Genomic DNA, 23,325 nt, shown 5'->3' on the forward strand with positions numbered 1-23,325 from the left:
AAGGACTGCCTTGTAAAAACTTGGTAAACAAATGGCGAAAAACGGCAGAGGCATGTCTCTTTTCGTGATCTTTCTCCAACAAATCGCATCATGTGATTGATATACAAGTCGCCGAATGTCTAATAGACAACAGCAAAATGATTTCGCATCTATAGCCTTGGCGGCCCAACTACGCAGACTTGCCTGCCCTTTTCAGGTTGAAGGGGATTGTATCATGATGGTTTGATTATGATGTAGAGAAGTGTCATAATGGAGATATCAGCAAGTGCTACGGTTAAAATCTAAATATATTTCCGGTTGATTGTATGCATTTTGTCCGTTGGTAAACTTTGACGAAGGAGAATATTATCTGTGAAACCGCTCGAGGATTTCTTGGAATTTCGTTAAATCCTCCTTCGCTCCTGTCGATGAGATATTTAGGATTTCGAATGAGTTTCCTGATGGATTCCATGTTCTCTTCCCTGAAAGTGCTTCTTTAGTGGCTAAAGTTTTTTTTAGTGCTCACATACGCTCTGTCCTCTTCAGAATGATAAGGCACAGCATTAGCTGATAAGGGAATTCCTAAACATTTGTTACTCTTCTAGAGAGGTGACGTATGTGTATCTGCGTATTTTTTCATTAAGATCATTGATTTTACCCGACTATTGCAACTGGTTGAAGAAAATTGAGTTCAAATCTAGTACATAATGACAGGGCATGGTAAACTTATTTTGGTGACTGGTGGTGCTGGTTATGTGGGTTCCCACACAATAGTTTTGCTACTTACCGAAAATTATCAAGTAGTGGTGGTGGACAATCTCTCTAATTCTGTGAAAGGTGAGGGCTATTTGTTATAGTGTGTTAGCGTGGCGTGTACAGTTCAAGCCGCCTCTCTCCCACCGTTTATGAATTATCATTCATGCTTCACACAATTTTCTCGTTATAGTTTTGCATGGGGCATACATGACCGTGATTACTTAGGAGTAAAATCCAATTTACATTGTTCATAGAATTACTGTGTGCATAATATTATTGGCGTTAATGCATGGAGTTGTTTTCTAAATGCATGTTAACTTTCTGATGGGTACTGTTTGGTTCCAAGTGGTTACGATGAGTTTGCTTTTGTTGGGAATTACTGGGATTATTGTTAGGTATGCCTTTGCATGCGGTATGGTATGTTAATGTGGTTTTAATCTCCCATAGTCGTTACAATTTTCTTTGAAAATTGATATATAGACCTTAGTAACAGGATATTCAATCATCTCATTATTTTCAATGCAAATTAGGGAATGGAAATCTTCCTGAATCTTTGGAACGTGTTCAGGCTTTAACTGGGTGCAATGTAAAATACTATGATTGTAGCCTGGAGGACAAGGAAGCTTTAAAAAGAGTTTTTTCTGAAGTAAGTTATGATTTAAACTTGGAGAAATTTATTTGATTCATAGTTTTATCGTGAATTGATGGTTTTTCACGGTGAGATTATTTTCAGAATAAAATTGATGCTGTGATACATTTTGCTGCCTTAAAAGCTGTTGGGGAATCATGTCTAATACCATTGACATATTACAGAAACAATGTTGGAGGCTCTGTGAATTTGTTAGAGGTTAGTAAAGTTTCTCCACTTTTGTTTTACCTCTGGAGGTACATGGTAAGGTCTCTATCTATTTTCCTTGATCTCAAGTAAGTTGTATAATTGAGTTAGCAAGAGCTTGCCGATCAAAAAGAATGAATATTGCAGTTTACTTATTCGAGACAGAGACCTTAATTATTCTGGTAACTTTACATCCTAGTGATTAAAATATTGTAGGTTCTGCTTTATTCTATGAAATGGTTTTATATAATTTTTCTTTGAAATTGGTAAAACGCACAGTTTGACTTTACCATGGAATGGGAATGTTTGCATGGGATTGACATAAGGGGAGAATTAACCACTTTGGTAAACATTTATTTTAATATGAACATTGGAATTTATGGTGTACTTCTTGGCCAATCATGCACGTTCATTTTCTAAGGATTATAGGCATTGTCTATGGTTTCATTACAATAGGGTAGTTTCCTTCATCAAAGAAAACGAAAGGCGTTGATTGCAATTCGTTGTTACCCACCATTACTGTATTCATAATATAAAAATTATTCGGTTTTTGAAATACAGTCCCCTATGAAAAAATTGTATAAACCTGTTTCAAAATTTTATACAATCTAATACATTGCCATGGCAATTGTATAAATTGTATAAAATTTTGAAACAGGTTTATACAATTTTTTCATAGGGGGTAGATTCCGGTTAATTGGGACACATTGGGACTTGTGCACTTTGCCCCAATTAAGCGGCTGCCCCGAATAGGCGAACTCTCTTGTATATGGGCATAAAAAACTTTGAAATGGTAGAAAGAAGACCGAAGAATGTTAATAATGAAACATAAGTTAATTATACTATTAAATTATTTAATAAATCAGCGAGTTTAGATAATTTATTATCATTTATAAGAATTATAACATTTTTGTTAAAAATATTTTTCACAGCCACGGGCGACGCTGAATGAATGTCTTTTACCAAGTCGTATTAAAGAAAAGTCCTATCCTATTGCGGATAACATAACAACAAGAGCTTTCAAAATAGGGCAAGAATAGGAACATTTGTGAAAAATAAGAGTAAATCAAAGGTGGAAAATATTAAAAAATAGTATTCTGAAAAAAAAAATTAATTTCGTCACGAGTATAGCGTCTATTTCGCCGACTCATGGCCCAATAAAGCGGCAAGCTGTCCCAATTAAGCGGAGAATACTCTGGGATATTCCTCTGTTGGGTTCTGTTCTTCAAGATCTGCCCCATTTAAGCGGCTGCCCCAAGTAACCGGTGGACCCATTAAACGGAATCTACTGTACCAGTTTTAGACAAATGGCATGGTCAATTTTAACTACATTTGAAAAAGACTGGCGCCCATGCGATGCCACTCAACGTGACGTCACAGGGACCTAGTTTCTATACGAGTAGATAAGGAGTTTTACATTGTCTGAGGTTACCAATGCATGCATGAGGCACAGAGCTCAGGGAAACATGTCTTAATAATCACTTATTAAAACTGGCTAAGGTCGGAAAGTTTTCTTCGTTTGATAAGGTATTAATAATCCTTATTTAGGCCAAGTGCTACCAGCTAGCATGGTACTCTACCTGCTAGCATCCTTCGTCGTATCAGCGCTCAGAGCCTCGCCCCAAGGTCACCTCACTTGCGGCAGCGGGAACCAGAACGACATCACACGGAGTTTTCCCGGCATTCATACTTACCCATTGCGCTTTTGCGCGCTTGAAAATTTTCAATTTTCATTGAATCGCAAATGATAGATATCGTCATTTAAAAATCTAAAATCGTGAAATACATACTCCAGGAGTAATAATCTTTTGATTTAGGCAATAAAAAAATAATAGGAAACCACTCTATTGCTACACCTGGATACCAAAATAACTATGTAAATTATCAGTTATCGGGGCTGATATTTCAGCCTTAAACCCAATGATTCTTTTAAATAAGTACTGTAACTAGTTTTCCTACAGTGGGCAAGGCTAAAATCCAATTTAATGCCATCATTCATTATATTGTAATTCATTGTTTAACCCATTAGTGCATAAAGTTATTTTTGTAAAATATTCATTATAAAAGTAATTATTCTGGCTAATAAGGTTCATTTTAACTTATTTCTGTCATTTTTAAATTTTCACAATCAATATTTTTAATAATGCAGTCTGTCTGATGTCTCGGACGCAATGCACAGGGAGCAGTTGTATTGAATTACTGTTGTGCATTCCAATGAAAACATTGCCAAAATTATTTAATAAATGATTACAATAATCATGACAGTGATGTGCTATTAGAAGACTATAAATAAAGGGCGTATAATTAGACACATAATGTATTTTGACACTTCTACATGACATTCTGAAAAACATTTTGCATCAGGTCCAACGTTGCATTTACCACAAATGAATTTTGCTCTCCCTTTATGCTATACGATAAATCTTTTGGTAACAATAAATAGTGGCCAGAGGTTTAGGCGATCAAACATAACAGAATTAATGGGAACAGGGTTACCATTTCCTTGGATAGATGATTTTCTGTAGTGTAATCAAGGCAAGTGACCTTTGAATTTCAAAAGATGGTCTTTTGTGTTCAGATATTTCGATAAAGAAGCCACACAATTAGGACAGCAGCATCAAAGAAATTGGCTAATATAAGCCACCACCATTTATTCTGTCTTATTCCGGACCTATATGAAGCAATAAACTGGTCCATTTGATCAACTCAAACCATCCCTGGACTATGAGATGAGAAAACTGTTAGCTAAGGTACAGAAATCATGCTTTTTTTCTCTCTTGGCCATCTTTTTATCAACGGAAAACTTTTCATTGTTTGTTGCAACAGGGATGACACAATAATCTTTGCACCTGACAAGTAGAGCATTATTACAACTTTTAAAGCAATAGTCACCTCTTTGTTCCTTCTTCATCATCAACTTTATCTTGAGAGAACAATTTTCTACTCTATTCTACTGTGTTGTACACCTTGCACAGGTATTTAGAGAAGCAAGGTGCCTTATGAGTTTCAACGAAGTGAAGTTATAATAAAAAAACTCATATCCTACATCTCTTGGTACATTAGAGGCATTTACATAAGGTACAGCTACATCTCCACTTAGACTAGATTGATGAGGTTTGTGTACAATTAAAATGTGACCTTACAGCCAGCAATGGTATGTGAGGTCTAATTTTCAAACTCAAAATGAATAGACTTTCCCCTGATACATTGTTTTGCATAAGGCTTCCCATAATAGGGTATCATGCTCTCAACAACTGATTAGTTTTCTTCTAGGCCACCAAAAAATAAGAGTTTCAAGCATTGTCAGAAATATACTGATTTTGGACAGATGGTCACTTCCAACCAAACAAGAGGCACAACCAAAAGTAGCACTACGGGGTTCGGGAGCATGAGATGCACAGCCTACATTTAAACTTTGGCTGCAATCCATGCAGTCACATGGAAACTCATATCCCACAGATATCTGAAATCCTCTTTTATGTGTAAAAAAAGATTTAGCATATGTAGCCTGACGTTATTAAGCAATTAGAATGAGTTGAGAATTTCAGTGGATGATCAAATTCCTTATTAATAAAGCTATTATGCATGGTGAAGACTTAGTCTTCAGCTTTAATCTTCTCTCACCGAATTATGTTATCTATATATCTTCTCGTGTAAGCTTCCACAGGAGATATAGATGGTACTCCTTCGCTTTCAGGATTTTGTCTTTGTCATTTGGATTTCAAACAATGAAGGCTTAGTCTGAGGCAATAAAGATGTGCGGAATAAATCCAGAATTCTATGCTGCTTGATGTCATTGAGCTAAAAGGCTTTGAAAGGATTTGAGTACAAAAACTCATTCATTGACTGAGTAATTTCCATTTTAAAGAAATGGCTTTTCTCTGTGATTGGGGAACTTGCATGGGTCGTCAATTGCTAGAAAAACTATTTTGAACAGGTAAAATAGGTACATTAGCTCGCAAAAGTACCTAAAGCTTCTCCATTCATCATCAAAAGAAATAAAAAAATTGACTTACAAACCGAGACGTGCGACGTCATAGGTGCCTAAACTGCCGTCGGGAAATACATTGAGCACATGCTGTAAACATTGTTTTGAGGGAGGATTTAGCTGCTCATCGTCACCTGTGTATGTGCTGTTATTCTTGGTAAGTTTTCCTATTGCTAATGTGCCACGATTATTACTTGGGATACTAAAAATGCGACATTGGGATAATGAAGTACATACAAGTGTTTCACTTCGTATGTTTCAGTTATCAGAAAAATGGATGATAACGTTGCTGCTCGTTAGAATAGTACACCTGAAATTCATCTGCATACTGCCCAGCAAGCCGCCTAAAAGGCATGTGGCAGGGGGTGTTAGGACACTAGCCTTTTTTTAGGACACCAAAAATTGATGCCACGACCTTCAAGGAATTTGCAATGACAAATTATTGCTTTACGTCGGTGGAAAATCGAGATGTAAAAGAAACTTGTAATACTGGAGGATAACGATCGTAAACTTACAAGCTGTGCTGCTGAATTTGGCAATGCTGTATTTGCAGAGAAGGTAGTCCTATCCATTCTACTGTGGCCCGATTCTCTTCCTGCTGAAAATTCATCACGAATACTTAGCTGGAGAGCCTTAGTCATAGATAAAAACACTTAACCCTTGTGAAAAACAAATAATTTGTTGCACTCCATTCTTTTCAAGTAAGAAGAGGGGTTTGGAAAGCAAATGTCAATTCAGAGAGCACAAGAAAATCACTTTCTTTAATTATGAAAATTGACTTTTAGGCAGTTATCTATGAAAAGCAATGGACAGTTAAAGAAACATGAGAAATGCTTATATCACCTATTAAAACTGGTTATGGTCGGAATGTTTCCTTCGTTTGCTAAGGTAGTAATAATCCATATTTAAGTCAAGCGCTACCAGCTAGCAGGGTACTCAGCTACCTGATAGCAACCTGTGTCGTATCAGCGCTCAAGCGTCGCCTCAAGGTCACCTCACAGGGCGGCAGAGGGAACCAGAAATACACCACACGGACTTTTTCCCATCATTCCTACTTAGCCGTCGCATTTTCGTGCGGTTGAAAATTTTCACTTTTCGTTTAATCGCGAAAAATAGATATCGTCATTTGAAAATCTAAGAGCGTGAAATGCGTAGTCCAAGAGTAATCTTTGCCGGCATAAAGGAAAGTTCAAGAGACCCACGCAGGAAAGGTGAATAGACGATGAAGAGGACGCATAGGCCAACCAAAAGAATATGCACGCATCAACAAAAAGAGTGTGAGGACTTAGTCGAACGCAAAATGAAGTCAGGATTTAACAGTATTTTCAGACCCTCAGAGCAATAGCTTTTCATGGACCAATAGCAAGATTGATCGATCCATCATTTTCTGAATCACTCAGTCATTCTGCCATCCCTTTTTCCATTGCTTATTCTGTCACCTCACATATTAACCACTGTGATTTAATTAAAAGCCAAACATAGTGTTGCAGTTGCTGTTAGGGGCTGTGCATTTTGATGGTCTTAAAAGACAGAACCAACAATGCTAAAAGAAATGGACTGATGCAGTATGGAAAGAGGGATGGTATTTCCATCTTTGGAGCCATCACAGAAAATGAGTGTGTGATTCAGGCTTGATTTTATCCTACTATTGCATTTTTATTGGGTACCCTTTATTATTATTTGAGAGACATCTTTACATGCATTACACCCATTAGCCGCTGCATAAGCCTTCTGTGTTGAACTTCCAGAAGTGGGTTCTCTAGATCTTACCAGAGTGCTTCATTTTCCATCTGCTTTTCACATCTTTTGCTTAATAGCCAATGGGATTCAGTGTACTTCTGATAAAGAAATCAGCTGGAAATTGAATGTGGTGTTATTACCTCTAGAGCTAACACATGTAACAACAAAAACCTTTTATAGATCAGGCTAATATTTGGTGAAGAAATAAAAAATAGATGCCACTCTTTGAGGCCATATCTTCAAAATGATACTTCTGGTTAGGTCAAAATTCGATAAGATATTTTTATATGTAAATGGCTGATGTCCTAATACCCCCACCACTTATCTCTCTAGGCAGCTTGCAGGGTAGTATGTAGAGGAAGATGTTCCTAAATAATAAGATCACTTTCACCAGCCTGCAAGGAAATGATGTAGTTGAAGGATAAGTCCCTCAAGGGAGGGAAATGGGCCTATAGTATAGGGTGGTTTCCTATTATTTTTTTATTACCTAAATTGAAAGATTATTACATTTCACAATTTTAGATTCTTTAATGACGATATCTATTTTTTTTCGATTAAATGAAAAGTGAAAATTTTCAAGTGTGCGAAAACACGACGGCTAAGTATGAATGCTGGGAAAACCCCGTGTGACGTCATTCTGGTTCCCGCTGTCGCCGTGTGAGGTGACCTTGGGGCAAGGCTTCGAGCGCTGATACGATGCAGGCTGCTAGCAGGTAGCCCTTGGCTTAAATAAGGATTGTTAATACCTCTCAAACGAAGGAAACTTACCTACCTTAGGCAGTTTTAATAGGTGATTATTAAGACATGTTTCCCTGAGCTCCGTGCCTTATGCATGTATTGGTAATCTCAGACGATGTAAAACTTCTATCTACTCGTATAGAAACTAGGTCCCTTTGGCATCGCATGGGTGCCAATCTGCCAATCAAAAAACTTTTTCAAATGTGGTTAAATTGACCATTGCCATTCGTCTAAACTGGAATTTCTAAAACCAAATAATTTGTATATCATGAATACACTAATGGTGTGTAACGAATCGCAATCAATGCCTTTCGTTTTCTTTGATGAAGGAAACTACTCTATTGCAGAAAACGTTAATTCTTAGCCATTTTAAGGGATTCCTATGAAGCCCAAAAGGAAAGAGTTCCTAATCAAAGGAATGGTTTCTCCTAATTATCTAACTACTTACGCCATCTGAGTTTGTGTTGGTTCCTGTACTGTCACCCTCACTGTTGCATCTGTGTTCCACAATCTCTTTTATTTGCCAACTTTGAAGTTGGATTGGAGCAAATTAAATCTGATGAGGGAGAAGAAATTTCATTAACTTTTCAAATTTCCCGCTCTGTCACCCTCAATCAGAAATGTGCATCATGGGTGAGTGCTCAGGATACTGCCATGAGAAGAGGACAAAAATGACGGAGGTCAAAATAGATTGTCTCTGTCGGTAACTTTATATATTTCCACAACTCGACAGAAAATTGTAATGGAAGGAGAACAATACATGGTCAAATTAACATTTTGACTTTACACTGGACTTTCGAATTTTAATAACATTCGTATCATGGTGGATTTGCTATCTAGGCTCTTTATCAAAAGAGCTATAGGGAAGATATGGACTATCCTACCTTTTTAACATTAATTAACTACTGATGATATTTAAAATATTGTGGATGGAAAATTATTATAAACAGCAATTGGTTTTCATTTTTGGTTTGGAAAAACTTTGATTTTTGGTAAAATTATTTTTTCCTGAAATTGAAGCTTTATAACCATCATCATCACCAAAGGGAGTGATCTTAACAATGCTAGATGGAAGCTGAGGGGAACTAGAAAATGGGAGGGAGTGGATGTTAATTAATAATATTTTAAAAATAAGATTTCCAGCCCAAAGTGGCCCTAGGTTTTGTTTTCATACAAGCAAAACCCATAAGAAGTGATAATGACACTTAATTTCCTCTATGGCAACCAGAATTACTAAAAATGGTGGCAATTTTGTGAGCACATATTTCCTTTTTATTCATAAACATATGCATGGCATTATACAATATGTTCCAGAGGGTACCATATTGCTCAGTTGCATTTTCCATGATAGGGAACAACACTTATGCTGGAAATATTCGTAATATATACTTGAGTGCAATGAGATATGGTATCCCTACTTGGTGTATGTGACTATTTTCATTTCTTGGTGATAATTTGAAAGAAAATGAATAATCAATTTCAGCTGTAGAATAAAAATGCATTGATTATCTATTTTTTCTCAATCAACACTGCTTCACTACATAAAATATAGCATCATATTCTTTTAGCACACTGAAGGTAGTGCTATCATTATCCCACCCAAAAAAACCAGCCAGGTTTCTTTGTGTCGGGAAAAATCATGCCATTTTCAGGTGGATTTTTTCGAATATGCAATGCTTAGTATCGACGTAGATTCCTGTTATTGATTTTATTAACAGACTCTCAAAAAGTCTCAAAAAAAGATAAGGTATTAATAATCCATATGTAAGCCAAGCACTACCTGCTAGCAGCCTGCGTCGTATCAGCGCTCAAGGTCACCTCACAGGGCGGCAGCGGGAACCAGAAATACGTCACACGGACTTTTTCCCATCATTCCTACTTAGCCATCGCTTTCCTACTTAGCAGTTTTCCCGCGCTTGAAAATTTTCACTTTTCGTGTAATCGCAAAAAAATAGATATAGTCATATATTCTAATGGAAATAATAAGCCTGGTGTGTCCTAGCATTGAAATGCAGACATTCGGGTGATTTTGCTTCAGATTTTATTTTGTATGAAGATCGCGGAAAACGTTGAACGAGAGTGAAAATCATGCACGGATAATCTGCGACACAGATATGCCACAGTCAAATAATCGGGAGTCTGCTGTAATCCTGTATCCATTGCTCCAGTAGTCCCCACTATCCTTTCACCTCACTTCGCTAAGTCCCACAGCATCTTTTCTCTATTTCCCTCCTGTCATTTTCTGGCTTGACAGCCCTCACCATTTTCCTATGTCTTTTTAAGAGCTGCACAACTAATAATGGATTTTCCTGTAAATAGAAAAAAAATTAACAACTGCAAGTGACTTGCTTGTGATTAAGATGCTGTGCATAATATATGTACTTATTCCTCATGGCTGAAAGAAAAGAAATAACTATGGGGAGAATTGAACGTGGTACCTTTGGCTCATCAGCTTCACATGCTAACTACTGCACCACTTAGTAATATAAATAAGGCTAAGTTACCAATTCAAAATGTAGTTACATAGAAAAACTTGATGCTACTTGAATGTAGCAAACTGATTTCAAACAAGGTCCACACAATCTAACATGTATGAAATTCAATTTTTGTTCAGATAACCTGGTGAATAAATTATTGATATTCGAGTTTTCTTTCCAGCATCTTTATACCCCACATTGCTATTCATGTGAAAACATGTTTTTTTTCTTATGATTAGAAACTAATGTTCTTTCCTCTTCACATTAGCTAACCTTTGCCATCAGTTGCTTCATGTCAACAAAGTTGACTTCTAGGGACACCAAATTAAGCCATCTAATCAATGAAAAATATGTATATAATTGGCATATTTTGGTTTTAATCCCAACATACATAATAAATATTGTCTTTTCTCAATGAATTTTGTCTTTGTGTCTGAAAAACGGAATAATAATAGTTTTTGTTTTTTGTAAAAATGTTGGTACCAGAATTAAAAATTCTGGTATAAATATGACTTATTTTGAAAGAAGTCTCATCTGAGGTATTAAATTAAGTTGGCAACCTTTCTGTGATTGCTCCAAAGAAGAAGCAAAAGTAGGTGTTAATGGCGGCTGATGCTTGTAAGCTGGATCACTTCATATTTTTTTCAATAAGAGACACAAAGGATAATTTTTTAATAAATTTGGATTTATTCGTTTGAATTTGTCTTCAGTATTCCCCTCTAAACAAGGGGCAGTAATCTGCATGCATTGGGGTGTGCTGAAGAGTTGAAAGCCAGCCAGAATTATTAGGCATTCCTCTCACCTGCGAGGAAACCTGATCTTGAGCATGTGCATTTTTTTGCAAACTGTTTTCTGAGAATTGGACAGCACTACCTCATGATGTAAAGGTGCCTCTCGTCCCTCGAGCAGAATGCACATTTTTCCTAAGGAAACCATGTCACAGAAATGGCTCAGAGCCCTGGCAATACTCTCCATTCAGAATAAGATACATAGTCTTCATTGTGCAAGGGTTAAATACTAAGGTGATTGATAAATTCTCTCGATGAAAGGAGTGGCAAATGGACTTCATTTTTCACAGTTGTGTTATTAAATATTGCCTTTCCCCACATTCCATGGGGGCGTGAGGAGGGGAAGGCAAGAGGGGGCAATGCGTATGGTGATTGCAGGGCATATTGCTGATCTTCAGCACCAGTTGCCATTACAAATAACCCTAGTGGGCTCTTGAAGCACATTACTCTGCTAATCATTCGCTTGGATATTGAGCTATGATCCCCTTAGCACCTTTTATTGAGAGCTGACTAATGCCAATTCCATATTTCTCTCTGCCTCTCCTTCCGCAATGGTGCCAATAACATAAGGTGTTAGTCACCCTCTAAAATATGTTACCATATCATGAAATGTGATCATTTAGTTATCTGAGGTTTTAGTCTGGGTCATTAATAGAACCTGCTTAACATTCTGTATGTATTATTCTGATGTAGAATGGCTTAAATCTAAAATAGGAATTGCTTTTGGATCCTTTTCCTGTCTCTGAATATTTTCTTTAATTTTGTTTGCATGCCGTAGGAAGCACCTAGGTGTCTAAGAATATATCAAATCTCTTGTTTGATAATGATTGGCCTGGTGTAGGTAGTCCAAATACAATGCCCTTAATTTTCTCTCCAGGTTATGAAAGATTTTGGTGTCAAGAAGATAGTTTTTTCATCTTCTGCTACTGTGTATGGCGATCCCCAGTATTTGCCCATTAAAGAAGACCATCCTACTGGTCAAGGGTGTACCAATCCTTATGGAAAGACCAAATTCTTTGTGGAGGAGATTCTCAAAGATTTATGGAAGTCAGATCAGGTAGGTGATGGGTCTTCCTGAGGGACTTCTTAGGATGTGCCATTGTATTGCTGATGACTCATTAATCAGAATGATTTATGGATCATGCATACAAGATACCTTCAAAAAGATACTTTGATTTACAGAAGAGCAAAGTGATGCATTATAAGTGGATATTTGAGAATATGGTGCTTTAGTCATAGCTATATAGTATGTACTGAATTTGAAACTACTGCTTTCTATGCATATTTAGCTTGGAAGTCTTATGATTTTGGGTGTATGATATATATTAAAGTATTTAAATGTATCCATAGTTTATGAAATGGATTTTGTCAAGTATAACTCCTGAAAAGTGGAGTAAAATCATTTGATGATTGATGGAGACAATACGGGATGATGCTGTAGTGGTACAGGTTTACATGCTTACTACATATCATGAGAATGAAGAAGTTAAAGGTGTCTATGGAGATACCATAGAAGTAATCAAGCATGTAAAAGGTGAATAAAATCTTATTATTTAAGGAGATTGGAAATCTGTCGTTGGTGAAGGCCATGATGGAAGAATAACTGGAAAATATGGATAAGAAAATTGGAATGAAAGAGGAGAATGATACGTGGAATTTTGCAGATAGAACAAGCCAGTTGATGCCAAAACACTCTTTAATAACTACATAAAAAGAAGGTACACATAGAAAATAGGAGCAAAAAGAATATTTCAACCAGACTACATTTTTGTGAAGCAGAGATTCAGGTACCAGCTAAAGGACTTAAAAGCTATCCAGGGGCAGATTTGGCAGTGATTATAATCTTGTGATGACAACATGCCATCTGCAATTCAAGACATATCTACTAGAATAACTAAAGAAGCCACAACAACAACGTCCATTAAACGTGGTGGAGAATGTAATAGGAGTATATCTGACTGAGGTAATAGTGGAGGATAGCTGGGAAATTATTAAAACTGGACTACAGGAGGCTGAAAAGGAAGTTCTTGGGAGAAGAAAAGTTGCTAAGAAAAATTCATGGTTAATAGAAGAAAAGAGAAAGTACAGTAATGAGAAAAGCTGAAGGAGGACAGGTTTGCTACAAGCTAAAGGAACCAGATTTGTGCAAAGCAAGAAAAGCTAGAGATGCAAGGATGATGTTGGGGAAAGTGGAAGCTGCCTTTGTAGAATTTTGAAGAAACATTTCGAGGAATGCATTTTAAGATTTGATACCACAAAGGACAAACAAAAATATTTTGATTGAAAATTGAGACAGAGTGAAGAGATGGAAAGAATATCTGGAGGAATGGTACACTGGAACCAAACTCAGCTCAAAAATTATTGAAGAGGAAAATAAAGTAAAAAATGATGACATGGGAGCCAGCATCTTAAGAACAGACTTTGACGTAGCGATAAGAGACCTGTAAAGAATAAGGCACTGGGAATAGATAATATTCTTGCAGAGCTAATTAAAAATGGAGGAGAGAAGGCTTAAACTCATATTTACAAAACTATCTTTGAAATGTACTCAACAGAAGATATACCAAGTGACTTTGAGGAGAGCATCATCATTTCTATTCCGAAAAAGACGAGAGCGGAGAAGTGTGAAGATTTTAGAACCATAAGCCTGGCAATACATGCCCTGAAGATACTGACAAGAATCATCAATAGGGTAATTGAACGAATAGGAGAAGAATTGTTGGATGATTACCAAGTCAGATTCAGGAAAAGCAACGGCAAAGAGAAGCAATTTTGGCTCTTACAATGCTCATAAGTAAATGGGAAGTAACATACTAACATTCATATTATTTGTTGACTTGGAAAAGCCTTTCAACTATGTGGAACAGAATTCAATGCTTACGGCCTGTTTACAAGATGCCTTAACATATACTAGTTAATGTCTGCTTGCGTGAATGATTTTTATGGACCGAAACGGAACATGTACGAATGCACACACCAAATTAGAATAGCTTCTATTTTCTATGCATGCATTCGCACAAGTTGGGTGGTGACACAGTACATTTTGTCATTCCTTGTCGCATTCATTCATTCAGACATTAACACGTATGTGTTTATGTACCGTAAAAATAGGCCTTTAAAATAGTGAAAGAAATTGTAGTGCTCTACAATGATCAAAGAATTGTACATAGTTTATATAAAATCCAAATAGATATGATAAAATCTGGACCCAATTGTGAAGAAGTAAGAATAGGAAAAGGAGTGGGAATAGGGTGTGCAGTGCTTCTTTATGCACACTTTGCACTATCCCCCGTAACCTTTTTATACATGAAGAAAGCCATCAATGAAATCAAAGACAAGGCTTCTGGTGTCAATATCCACAGAGGAACAATTTGAATGATGGCATTTGCAGACGATGTCAATACAGAGCGGACTTTAATTAATATGCAAAGGGCAATGCCCCAGATATCCGCTGGAAGTCAACAATAAAGAAAACTAGGATATTAGTATGGAGTAAAAGAGAGGAGACTGAGGCTAACATTAAACCAGGATAACAAAAGCTTGCAGAGGCAAAAGAGTTTTGCCATTAGGTAGTGGATTAACCAGCAATGGGCGAAGCAGGGAAGACGTCATCAGCACATCTAATGAGAGGGTTCTACGGTAATAATATTCTTACAAGCATATAGGTAAGGAAACAGTTTATCAGATGCTACATATGGAGCATGTTTCTATATGGGAGTGAGGCATGGACATTGACAGTGGCAGAGGACTCAAGAATTGCATTAAAGCATTTGAAATGTGGTGTTACTGAAGAATGGTGACAATAAAATAGATTGACTGAGTAAGTAATGAGAAAGTGCTAATGCAGGAAAGAGCAGGATTAAAAAGGTGTCCTCTCAAATCCTTAAGAAGAATTCAGCCTCATCAGGAGACATGATGGCCTGAGGAAGACAATCTTTGAGGGCAGGTAGATGGGAGGTCAATATACGGCCCCAATGAGTTACATAGGACAGATTATAAAGTAGGTAAAAGAGAAGATATACTTCCCTATGAAAAGACTAGGTAATACGAGAGTGGGATAGAGAGGCTTCAAACCTAAGTCATGATTATCGAATTATGATGATGATGATGTGATTGGTATTTGTTTTGAACCATACATTCATGGCCCAACCTACTCAAATATCTCTTTCCCATTCCTAGGAAAATATTGTTACATTTCCTGTTTGAATAAGATTTTTATTAATTAGATTATTTGATCTCATAAATCGTCAGATTTTAGGTTTTAAGAATTATGACTGCTGCTTTTTCAGGAATGGGGGATCATCTTGCTCCGGTATTTCAATCCTGTTGGAGCACATCATTCAGGCTTAATTGGTGAAGACCCTCTTGGTATCCCAAATAATTTGATGCCTTATATTGCTCAAGTGGCCATAGGAAAGAGGGAATGTCTTAACGTTTTTGGCTCTGACTATGAAACATCTGATGGCACAGGTAAATCTGATGTTTTACATTCATTATTTCTAACTCTATCATACTAATTAATTGCTTTACTTTTCCTTACCAAGTTGAAAGAAATAGGACCTTTTTGTAATGAATGGAGAATTATTCTCAATTTATATAAAATCCACATTGCTGTGATTAAATCTGAATCCAGCAGTGAAGAAGCAAGAATAAGGAGAGAAGGAGTGGGACAAGTGTGTGCCTTGTTTCCAGTATTTTAAATATGTTCATTGATAAAGTTTTCATCAAAGTAAAATAGAAAGCACTAGGAGTAAAAATCCATGCTGAAAGCATTTGCAATCTGTGATTTGCCAATGACATAGATGTCATAATTCCTCGCTACGTACATAGCAGTTTCAGCAGAAAAAAATCAACTATAAAATGACCATATACGTAATGCATCGTTAAAAATCTGAACCTTGTTCTTTCGGCAATTTTCAAATTAGGTAAAAAATAAGTTAAGAAGTAGATTCACTGTAATAGATTCTATTGTTCATGCAGTATGCCACCGGCCAGCATATCCTTTTCCAGTATTAAAAACAGCTATCACATGTCATTTTTCCAATTCCATGATTGATATTATTTTAAAAAATTTGCACAACAATTTTTTGTGTCAGGATGATGAACTGCAAAAAGTCCATGTTGGTTCAGCCACCCAACATCCACCACCATTGTATTTCCACTATTGATGGGTACTGAGCGAGTGAGTCAGTTCAAATGTGCGACTCTGCAGATAGAGCTGTGAGGTGAGAGAGTCTTATTTCGTGAGTCGCTACTCCATCCCCTCCGCAAACGACTCCCTCCACGCACACTGTGAGTGTTGGTGTCATGACTGGTAGAAGTCGGCGCCATGCGCACATGACTCCTTCCACAAACATTTTCCATGTGAGGCTCATCGCATGTTTGGCGGGTCAAAGGGAGCACTTGGCACTTTTTGTTGGTAGCCCACTGCTCACCTTTTCACTCCGCTTGAAAGATTCTCCTGATTCATTTCTTGGGTATTACTCTAAATAATCTCATATGACCCTTATCGTAATTCTCTCTCCTGCATGTTCCATGCATCATGAAAGAAAAATGGTGGAAGATGTTCATGCAAAAGTTTTCGGCAATGGTAAATTTATGAAAATAATATGAGGCAAAAATGAAAATTTGTTCTAACACTATTAAGATTAACCAAGAAAATTATTTATGAATTGTTAACATGACTATGTAGTTTTGGAGAGAATATTTTTTTATAAAAGAATTTTTTAAATTGTTATCATCTCTAAGTGCAGGAGACTGAATATATTTTCTGTCTTCCATGAAAGAAATAATGTATCAGCAAAACAGAGGTTGAAGGGCATTGAGGGCTCTAAAAAGTTTTTAGAGATGCAGCTTTAAGTTCAACACCGTGCCATGATTGGTCCCGTCGCTTCAAAGACGGTCATTTGACGACCATCCGCATGAAGGAAGACCAAAAACCTTCGAAGACACTGAAATGGAGGCATTGCTCTATGAAGATCCATGTCAAACTCAAGAAGAGCTTGCTTCAGCATCAGGAGTTACTCGCCTAGCCATTTTCAAGTGGTTGCATGCGATAGTAATGATTCAAAAGTAAGGAACTTGGGTTTCTTATGATTTGAAGCCATGGGACGTTGAGCGACGTTTTGTCACCTATGAAAAACAGCTCCATCATCAAAAAAGAAAGGTTTTCTTCATCGCATCATGACTAGTGATGAAAAGTGGATTTATTACAGAAACTTAAAGAGAAGAAAGTCTTTCGCGTCTTGAAAGAAAGGACTGCGTGGTCTTAGCTCTATGTTGTCGGCTCGGCTGATATTCATGCTGAGAAAGTTATGCTGTGTGTTTACTGGGACCAGGTCGGTAACACTATCATAATTCACACCACTTGTTTTCAGTTAACCTGCTTACTACCTTAAAATTATTTGTTTTAACACATTAATGAATGCATTTTAAAAGGTATCTATCGTCAAACATGGGAAAATACCAATATATTTTTGTGATTTTCCCTAAGCATAATATAACTTAATTATTTTCTTGAATTATTGAGGGGGCTCAGCCCCCCCTAACGAATCTTTGAGGGGGCTCGGGCCCCCTCAGGCCCCATGGAGTCGGCGCCACTGGTTCAAGTGTATTTGTAAACTCCAGCTACAAAGGGGGGGAGGAAGAAGATGGGGTGTATAAACAGCTGGAGGAAATAATATGGGAATTCCCAAGAAAGACCTTGTACTGGGGGGCTGGAATGCTTCAGTCAGGTAAGGTAGGGAAGGAAATGAAATAGGTTAATTTGGATTAATGTGCAAAATAACCAGCAGGAGAAAGAAGTTGAATTTTGCAGGAGGAACAAATTATGTACTCATCATGATTACATGGCTCATACATCATTGTGAGCAGAGATCAGAGCTTACAGCTCTTGAAAGGTGCTAAGAGAAGGGAATTCCAGGAGCTGGTGGTGAATGGTATTCCAAAGATATGACACATAAAGACAATATATAGAGGGAGGGTGGAATAGGATTGTAACAGGAAAGGCCAAAGTGGCTGGGATGTTGATAGGATATGTAGAGGAAGGGTGGAATAGTATTGTAACAGAGATATGTAGAGAGATGAAGGATAAATAAACTGTTGAACAACTGACCACTGAAAAGTCATCAATGCAGTGATAACCTGAAAATGTAGTGTGAAACACTGTTATTGATTACTGGACAATGAAAATTAGTTAAGGCACAGCTAGGTTTCCCAATTGTCCTCTGTGTCGAAATATATTCGTGACGACAGTTTCTCCGGCGTTGCAGCAGGCTTCTTACTGTGTCTACTGCACTACTATGCAGAAGCCTCCATCAATATTTGTAAGTTACTTGGCTTGCATTATTTACACAACATTACTTTGGCAAATAATTTTAGAGCAGTTTGCAAAAGTGTGATTGTGAGTAATGGTATGCATTATGCATAAAAACATGAATAATAACATGGTAATATGCATTTGTATCTCCCTTCGAGTTATGTGCTGTGAAAATTGTTTTCTGATCCCATTCACGACTTTTTCAAAGTAGTCTTGATTTCTCTGTAAAGGATAAAAATTTATAATTTTGGATAAAATATTTTTGCCTATGTTTGGGGTGACATAGCTCCCGAACACTTTGTGTACTTATTGCAATCTAAATTGTATTAAAAATTATTTATCTGATAGGTGTGAGAGATTACATCCATATAGAAGATCTTGCATCAGGGCATCTGTCTGCTTTGGGAAAACTCCTTGGAGTTGGGACAACTCCTCAGTGCTACAAAGGATGGAGAGCATATAATTTAGGAACTGGTGAAGGCCATTCAGTTTTAGAAGTTATTTCAGCTTTTGAGAAAGCTTCCCAAAAGACCATTAAGTATAAATTGGTTGAAAGGAGATTAGGTGATGTTCCTGCTTCATATGCTGATGCAACGAGAGCTCGTGAAGAATTGGAATGGACAGCTAAGAAGAACTTACTTGATATGTGTATGTATTTGCATGTTCAGTCATTTAATCACAGAAATTATTCTTGAGCCTTTAGACCTTGAAATGATATTTATTACATAGCTATTGTTCTCCCTTAAGTCATTGAAGGTTTTACCATATAAAATATAGTAATTAAATAGAAATGACTCCAGATTTGTAATGCTTTCTGCAAGCCTCAAGCTAAGGAGGCAGTAGATTGTTAAATACTTATGTTACTCTTGAGTCTTCATGTGAATATGGTTGTGAAACAAATATTCTAAACATGTGACTTAATATTTATGGCTATCATCTATGGAATTAGTTCATCATTTGGATTTGGATCGGATAAAATCTGGCTTAAAGAGGCTAGTTTATCAGAGGCATTTTCTTTGGTGAACCATGTGAATGAGGTTGGGAAATTATTCATAATCCGTCATATCCGATGATCTTGTAAAACTGAGGCCAGAGTAAATAAGGTTGTCTGTAGTAGTGAATAGTATGCTATCTAAAAAAACGACAGTATGTTACTGGTTTGTTCAGGAGAAGTACTTTTACTGATGTGGTAATGCCTAAGAAGTCAAATCTCCTTCACTAAAACAAAGCGGTCACTATTCATGCATTAATACATCGTCTCCTATCCCTTCCCCATGTGAAAAGTCAAGTCAAGTGAAAAGTAGGAGAAGTTACCATTAGGCCAGATGTCATATAAGATTAGTCAGAGAGACTAATTCCATTCAGAGAGTCTAAATTTATGATGTATATAATCCCATAACTCTTGGGAAATAGTTTTGAATTCTAATGATTGCATGAATGACAAGGAAAAAGTAGATTATATCTTTTTAATATAATTCAAATGATTAAAAATGTTTTTATAATGGGTATACAGGTAGAAAATATCATTTAAGAATGGATGAACATAAGAAATCGTTTTTAAGTTGTGACATGAAATCTATGCTTGCCAAGCATTCAAATAATTATGATCATTCATCTGATTTTAACTTTGATATTTTACACGTGCATAGGTTATCAAGATCCCAAAATAGAAAATTATTTAAAACTGCAATCTGGACATTTTATAAAATATTCGGTGAAAATCCTATGAATGAGGTGGCTCTGATGGCAAATTAACCATTTCTAAGAAAAGGACAATTGGATTTAGGTTTTGTGAATTTCAGAACAGCATCTGCTAATTTGTTACTACTTTAAGCATTGTAACTCTATTTAGCAAAGCCATTTGTAGCAAGAATTCCATATTTCTCTTAATTCAAGCTGATTGCAGGAGACAAAGCATTGAGTGATTATAGTCCATAAGTATCAGAAGTTCTTTCAAATTGATTTGGGCTCTTTGATCATGGTAGTGCCTCTTTCCTTTTTCTCTTCCTCCTAATGACAGGACATGAAATCTCTTGGCTTACTAGCATGTCTTCAGGAGTGTATCTCCATTAGACCTGCCCAGGGCCTAGCATGTTTACTCAAGTATTGTCAGGGCTGTTCACTTAGGGGCTCTTTTCTCTTCCAGACCTGCAAGGGTGGAGTATATTTTTGGGGATCTCTCTAAAGCCCCCTAAAAGTGGGCCAATATTTGCTGCAGATTCTCTCCCAATTACGAAAAATGATAAATGAGGGTACGATGAAAGAGCTTGTTCAACTGAAACCTGGCTTTGTTGAATAATTTTCTCAGTAGGTTAACAAATTTGTAAGGTTTTCCAAAATAAAGTTAAGATTGATTACCACATGTGCCAACATGATTTGGTCTACGAAAGGAGTTCAAAATCTGAATTTGAGAGAGAGAGTCACTGAAGCATGTGAACATGGCGGGCGACAGTGGAGGAGAGGGAGGGGAGGGGGACAGCCTCAGCCGTCTGTTGTGCCGCGTTGCGTGAGCGGCATCGCTTAACGCCACTCTTGGCGCCAGGCTGCGTGGGCCGCAAAGCCTAAACAGTGAAAGATATGCAAAAACCGACGATATTTTTGTGCTATGGCTCATACTTACCCTGATTACCCTTATTTTGACAGTTTTCGTGAAATCGTATTACAAATTAAGGGTGTTGGTATTTAGGCACCTCTCGCTAACTAATTATTTAAAATTTTTCAAAAATCTTTTTTTGCATATCCTTGTATACCCGAGGGTCATCAAAATCCGATTGATGATTTTGAAATTTCAAAAATAATGTTTTTTTGGGATAGCCTAGTGAGCCATGTTCTCTCTGTTGATGGCCCTGGGAATAGGTTGCTAATGGAAAGGGATTTGCATGTGAAAATTAGAGTATTTACTAAATTTGGGGCTATTAAGCCTTAAAAATTCAAGTTTACTCATAGGATGTACAAAAAGATGGAAGGAATAAATTTCAGACTTTTAAAGAGACTTCACTGAGTTGAAGAAACCATATACTGAAATATGACGTGTTATGAATGACATAATATTAAATATGTATTGATCAGAACAATTAAGAAAACAATTCTGGGAATATATCATAGTAGATTGGGGCTCTAGCATTTTGGCAATGGAGACAGCAGAAATTAAAGAGCTATAAAATACTGGAGAAGATATTTTGCTACAGTTGTTTAAGTCATTAATTATTTTTGGAAATCTTTAGGGCAAACAAGGGAGGAATGGGATGGTGGAAGGTATGGGACAGTTCAAATTTCCCTCTCTTTATTGAAGTTTTATAGCTCTTACTTTTCTCACAATGTATGGGAAGCAGTAGCTTCATTCCCTCCGGTCGGTAATATTTTCACAAAAATTGTATTCCAATATGTGTCCTAGTCCTCCCTATGTAATTTAGATCCATTTAGTAATAGGGTACAAGCAAGACAACCATGATGAAGATTCTAATTATTTAGCGATCAAAAATGAATAAAAATCAAAATTCTTGAGTATCATTCATATAGTCATAATTTTTCCTCAGTACTCTTTTTATTGCCTTGATAATAGGCAGTGCACATATTATGTGGTTTGGTATTAAATATTTGCTGTATTGTTGTCATTGTTGTTTCAGGTTCTGACATGTGGAGGTGGCAGTCCAAAAATCCGTGTGGATTTCATCAGGAATCTAAGTGACAGCCTTGAAACACCGTGGTATTAAATGCCAGTTGCTTTTACATAATATACCTATGTAGATTTTATTAGAGTTTCGGGTCACCTTTATGTGTATAGATTTAAGTTCAACATTACATTGGGAGTCAAAATGTTGTTATCAGTTAAAATTGAATTGGCTTCGAGCATTACGAGGTAAGGCTGTGAAATAGCATGAAGTTTGTAAAATGCTGAGATGTAAATATTTTAGCCGTTAGGAGACTACCATCTATCAAGTGCCACAAACAATTTTCTGACGAGCTGTGATGTCTATCGACTATGCGAGGCATACTGGTGTATTGAGACTGTTGAAGTAATGGTCTGTTTTGTTGTTACATTAAAGGGTAAAAATCTTGACGTCTATTCATCAATAATTCATTCACTACCTAACCTAAATATGAAAATTACAAAAGTAACCTTCCACATAGCAATGAACCTCTCAGAGACATCTCACTATGGTCTTGAATGTCTCCAATATCGCGAATGTCTCGGAGATGTAATCGTGAGACGTTCAGGAATTAAAAAAAAGTAGTTAAAAGCCATCAATGCCTTCCATATATATTTTTCGGTGCAATGCTGCAGTTTTGATTATTAAAATCACCGCATTTAATATGGGTTTCTTATTATCAAAAGGTCATCCATCACAAAATTTGTGGCTAAAAATGAACGAGAAAAGTAGGCCATAGCTGGGTAATTTGCATTTAATTATTTTTTGCCTAAATTTAAAGCATACCATAGTACCAAGTCTCATGAGACATTTCAGAGACTTATCAGGGCCATTTTTTTTTTTGACATAGTGACACCTCAGAGATGTCTCCGAAGCTCTCAAAATGTCTCTGAGACGTAACATGAGATATTCGAGACGTCTCAGAGACGTATTTCTGCTATGTGGGCTTGAAAATACTTCCATGGGGTCGGTCGAACATCTCTGTGTATAATTTTACACTGATAGTACCATTACTAACCCGCACGTATGTTGTCGTCAACTACGGTAATAATATGA

The 23,325-nt window shown here is 36.8% G+C and overlaps 1 protein-coding gene across 1 annotated transcript; it reads left to right on the plus strand.

Annotated features, from left to right (window-relative positions):
- Window positions 1–31: 31 nt before the first annotated feature.
- Window positions 32–22,679, plus strand: LOC124155617 (UDP-glucose 4-epimerase). The gene is made up of 7 exons (XM_046529598.1): window positions 32–816; window positions 1,266–1,381; window positions 1,469–1,582; window positions 12,179–12,358; window positions 15,591–15,771; window positions 18,968–19,267; window positions 22,246–22,679. The coding sequence occupies exons 1-7, from the start codon at window positions 687–689 to the stop codon at window positions 22,305–22,307; spliced, it is 1,083 nt and encodes a 360-aa protein (XP_046385554.1). The 5' UTR covers window positions 32–686; the 3' UTR covers window positions 22,308–22,679.
- Window positions 22,680–23,325: the final 646 nt, after the last annotated feature.

This window comes from Ischnura elegans, chromosome 3 (genome assembly GCF_921293095.1).
Source record: "Ischnura elegans chromosome 3, ioIscEleg1.1, whole genome shotgun sequence".
NCBI lineage: Eukaryota > Metazoa > Arthropoda > Insecta > Odonata > Coenagrionidae > Ischnura > Ischnura elegans.

Coding starts and splice junctions, on each gene's coding strand:
- LOC124155617 (XM_046529598.1), top strand. CDS start 687: ATGACAGGGCATGGTAAACTTATTTTGGTGACTGGTGGTGCTGGTTAT. Junction 1,382..1,468: donor TAAAAAGAGTTTTTTCTGAA/GTAAGTTATGAT, acceptor GATTATTTTCAG/AATAAAATTGATGCTGTGAT. Junction 12,359..15,590: donor ATTTATGGAAGTCAGATCAG/GTAGGTGATGGG, acceptor CTGCTTTTTCAG/GAATGGGGGATCATCTTGCT.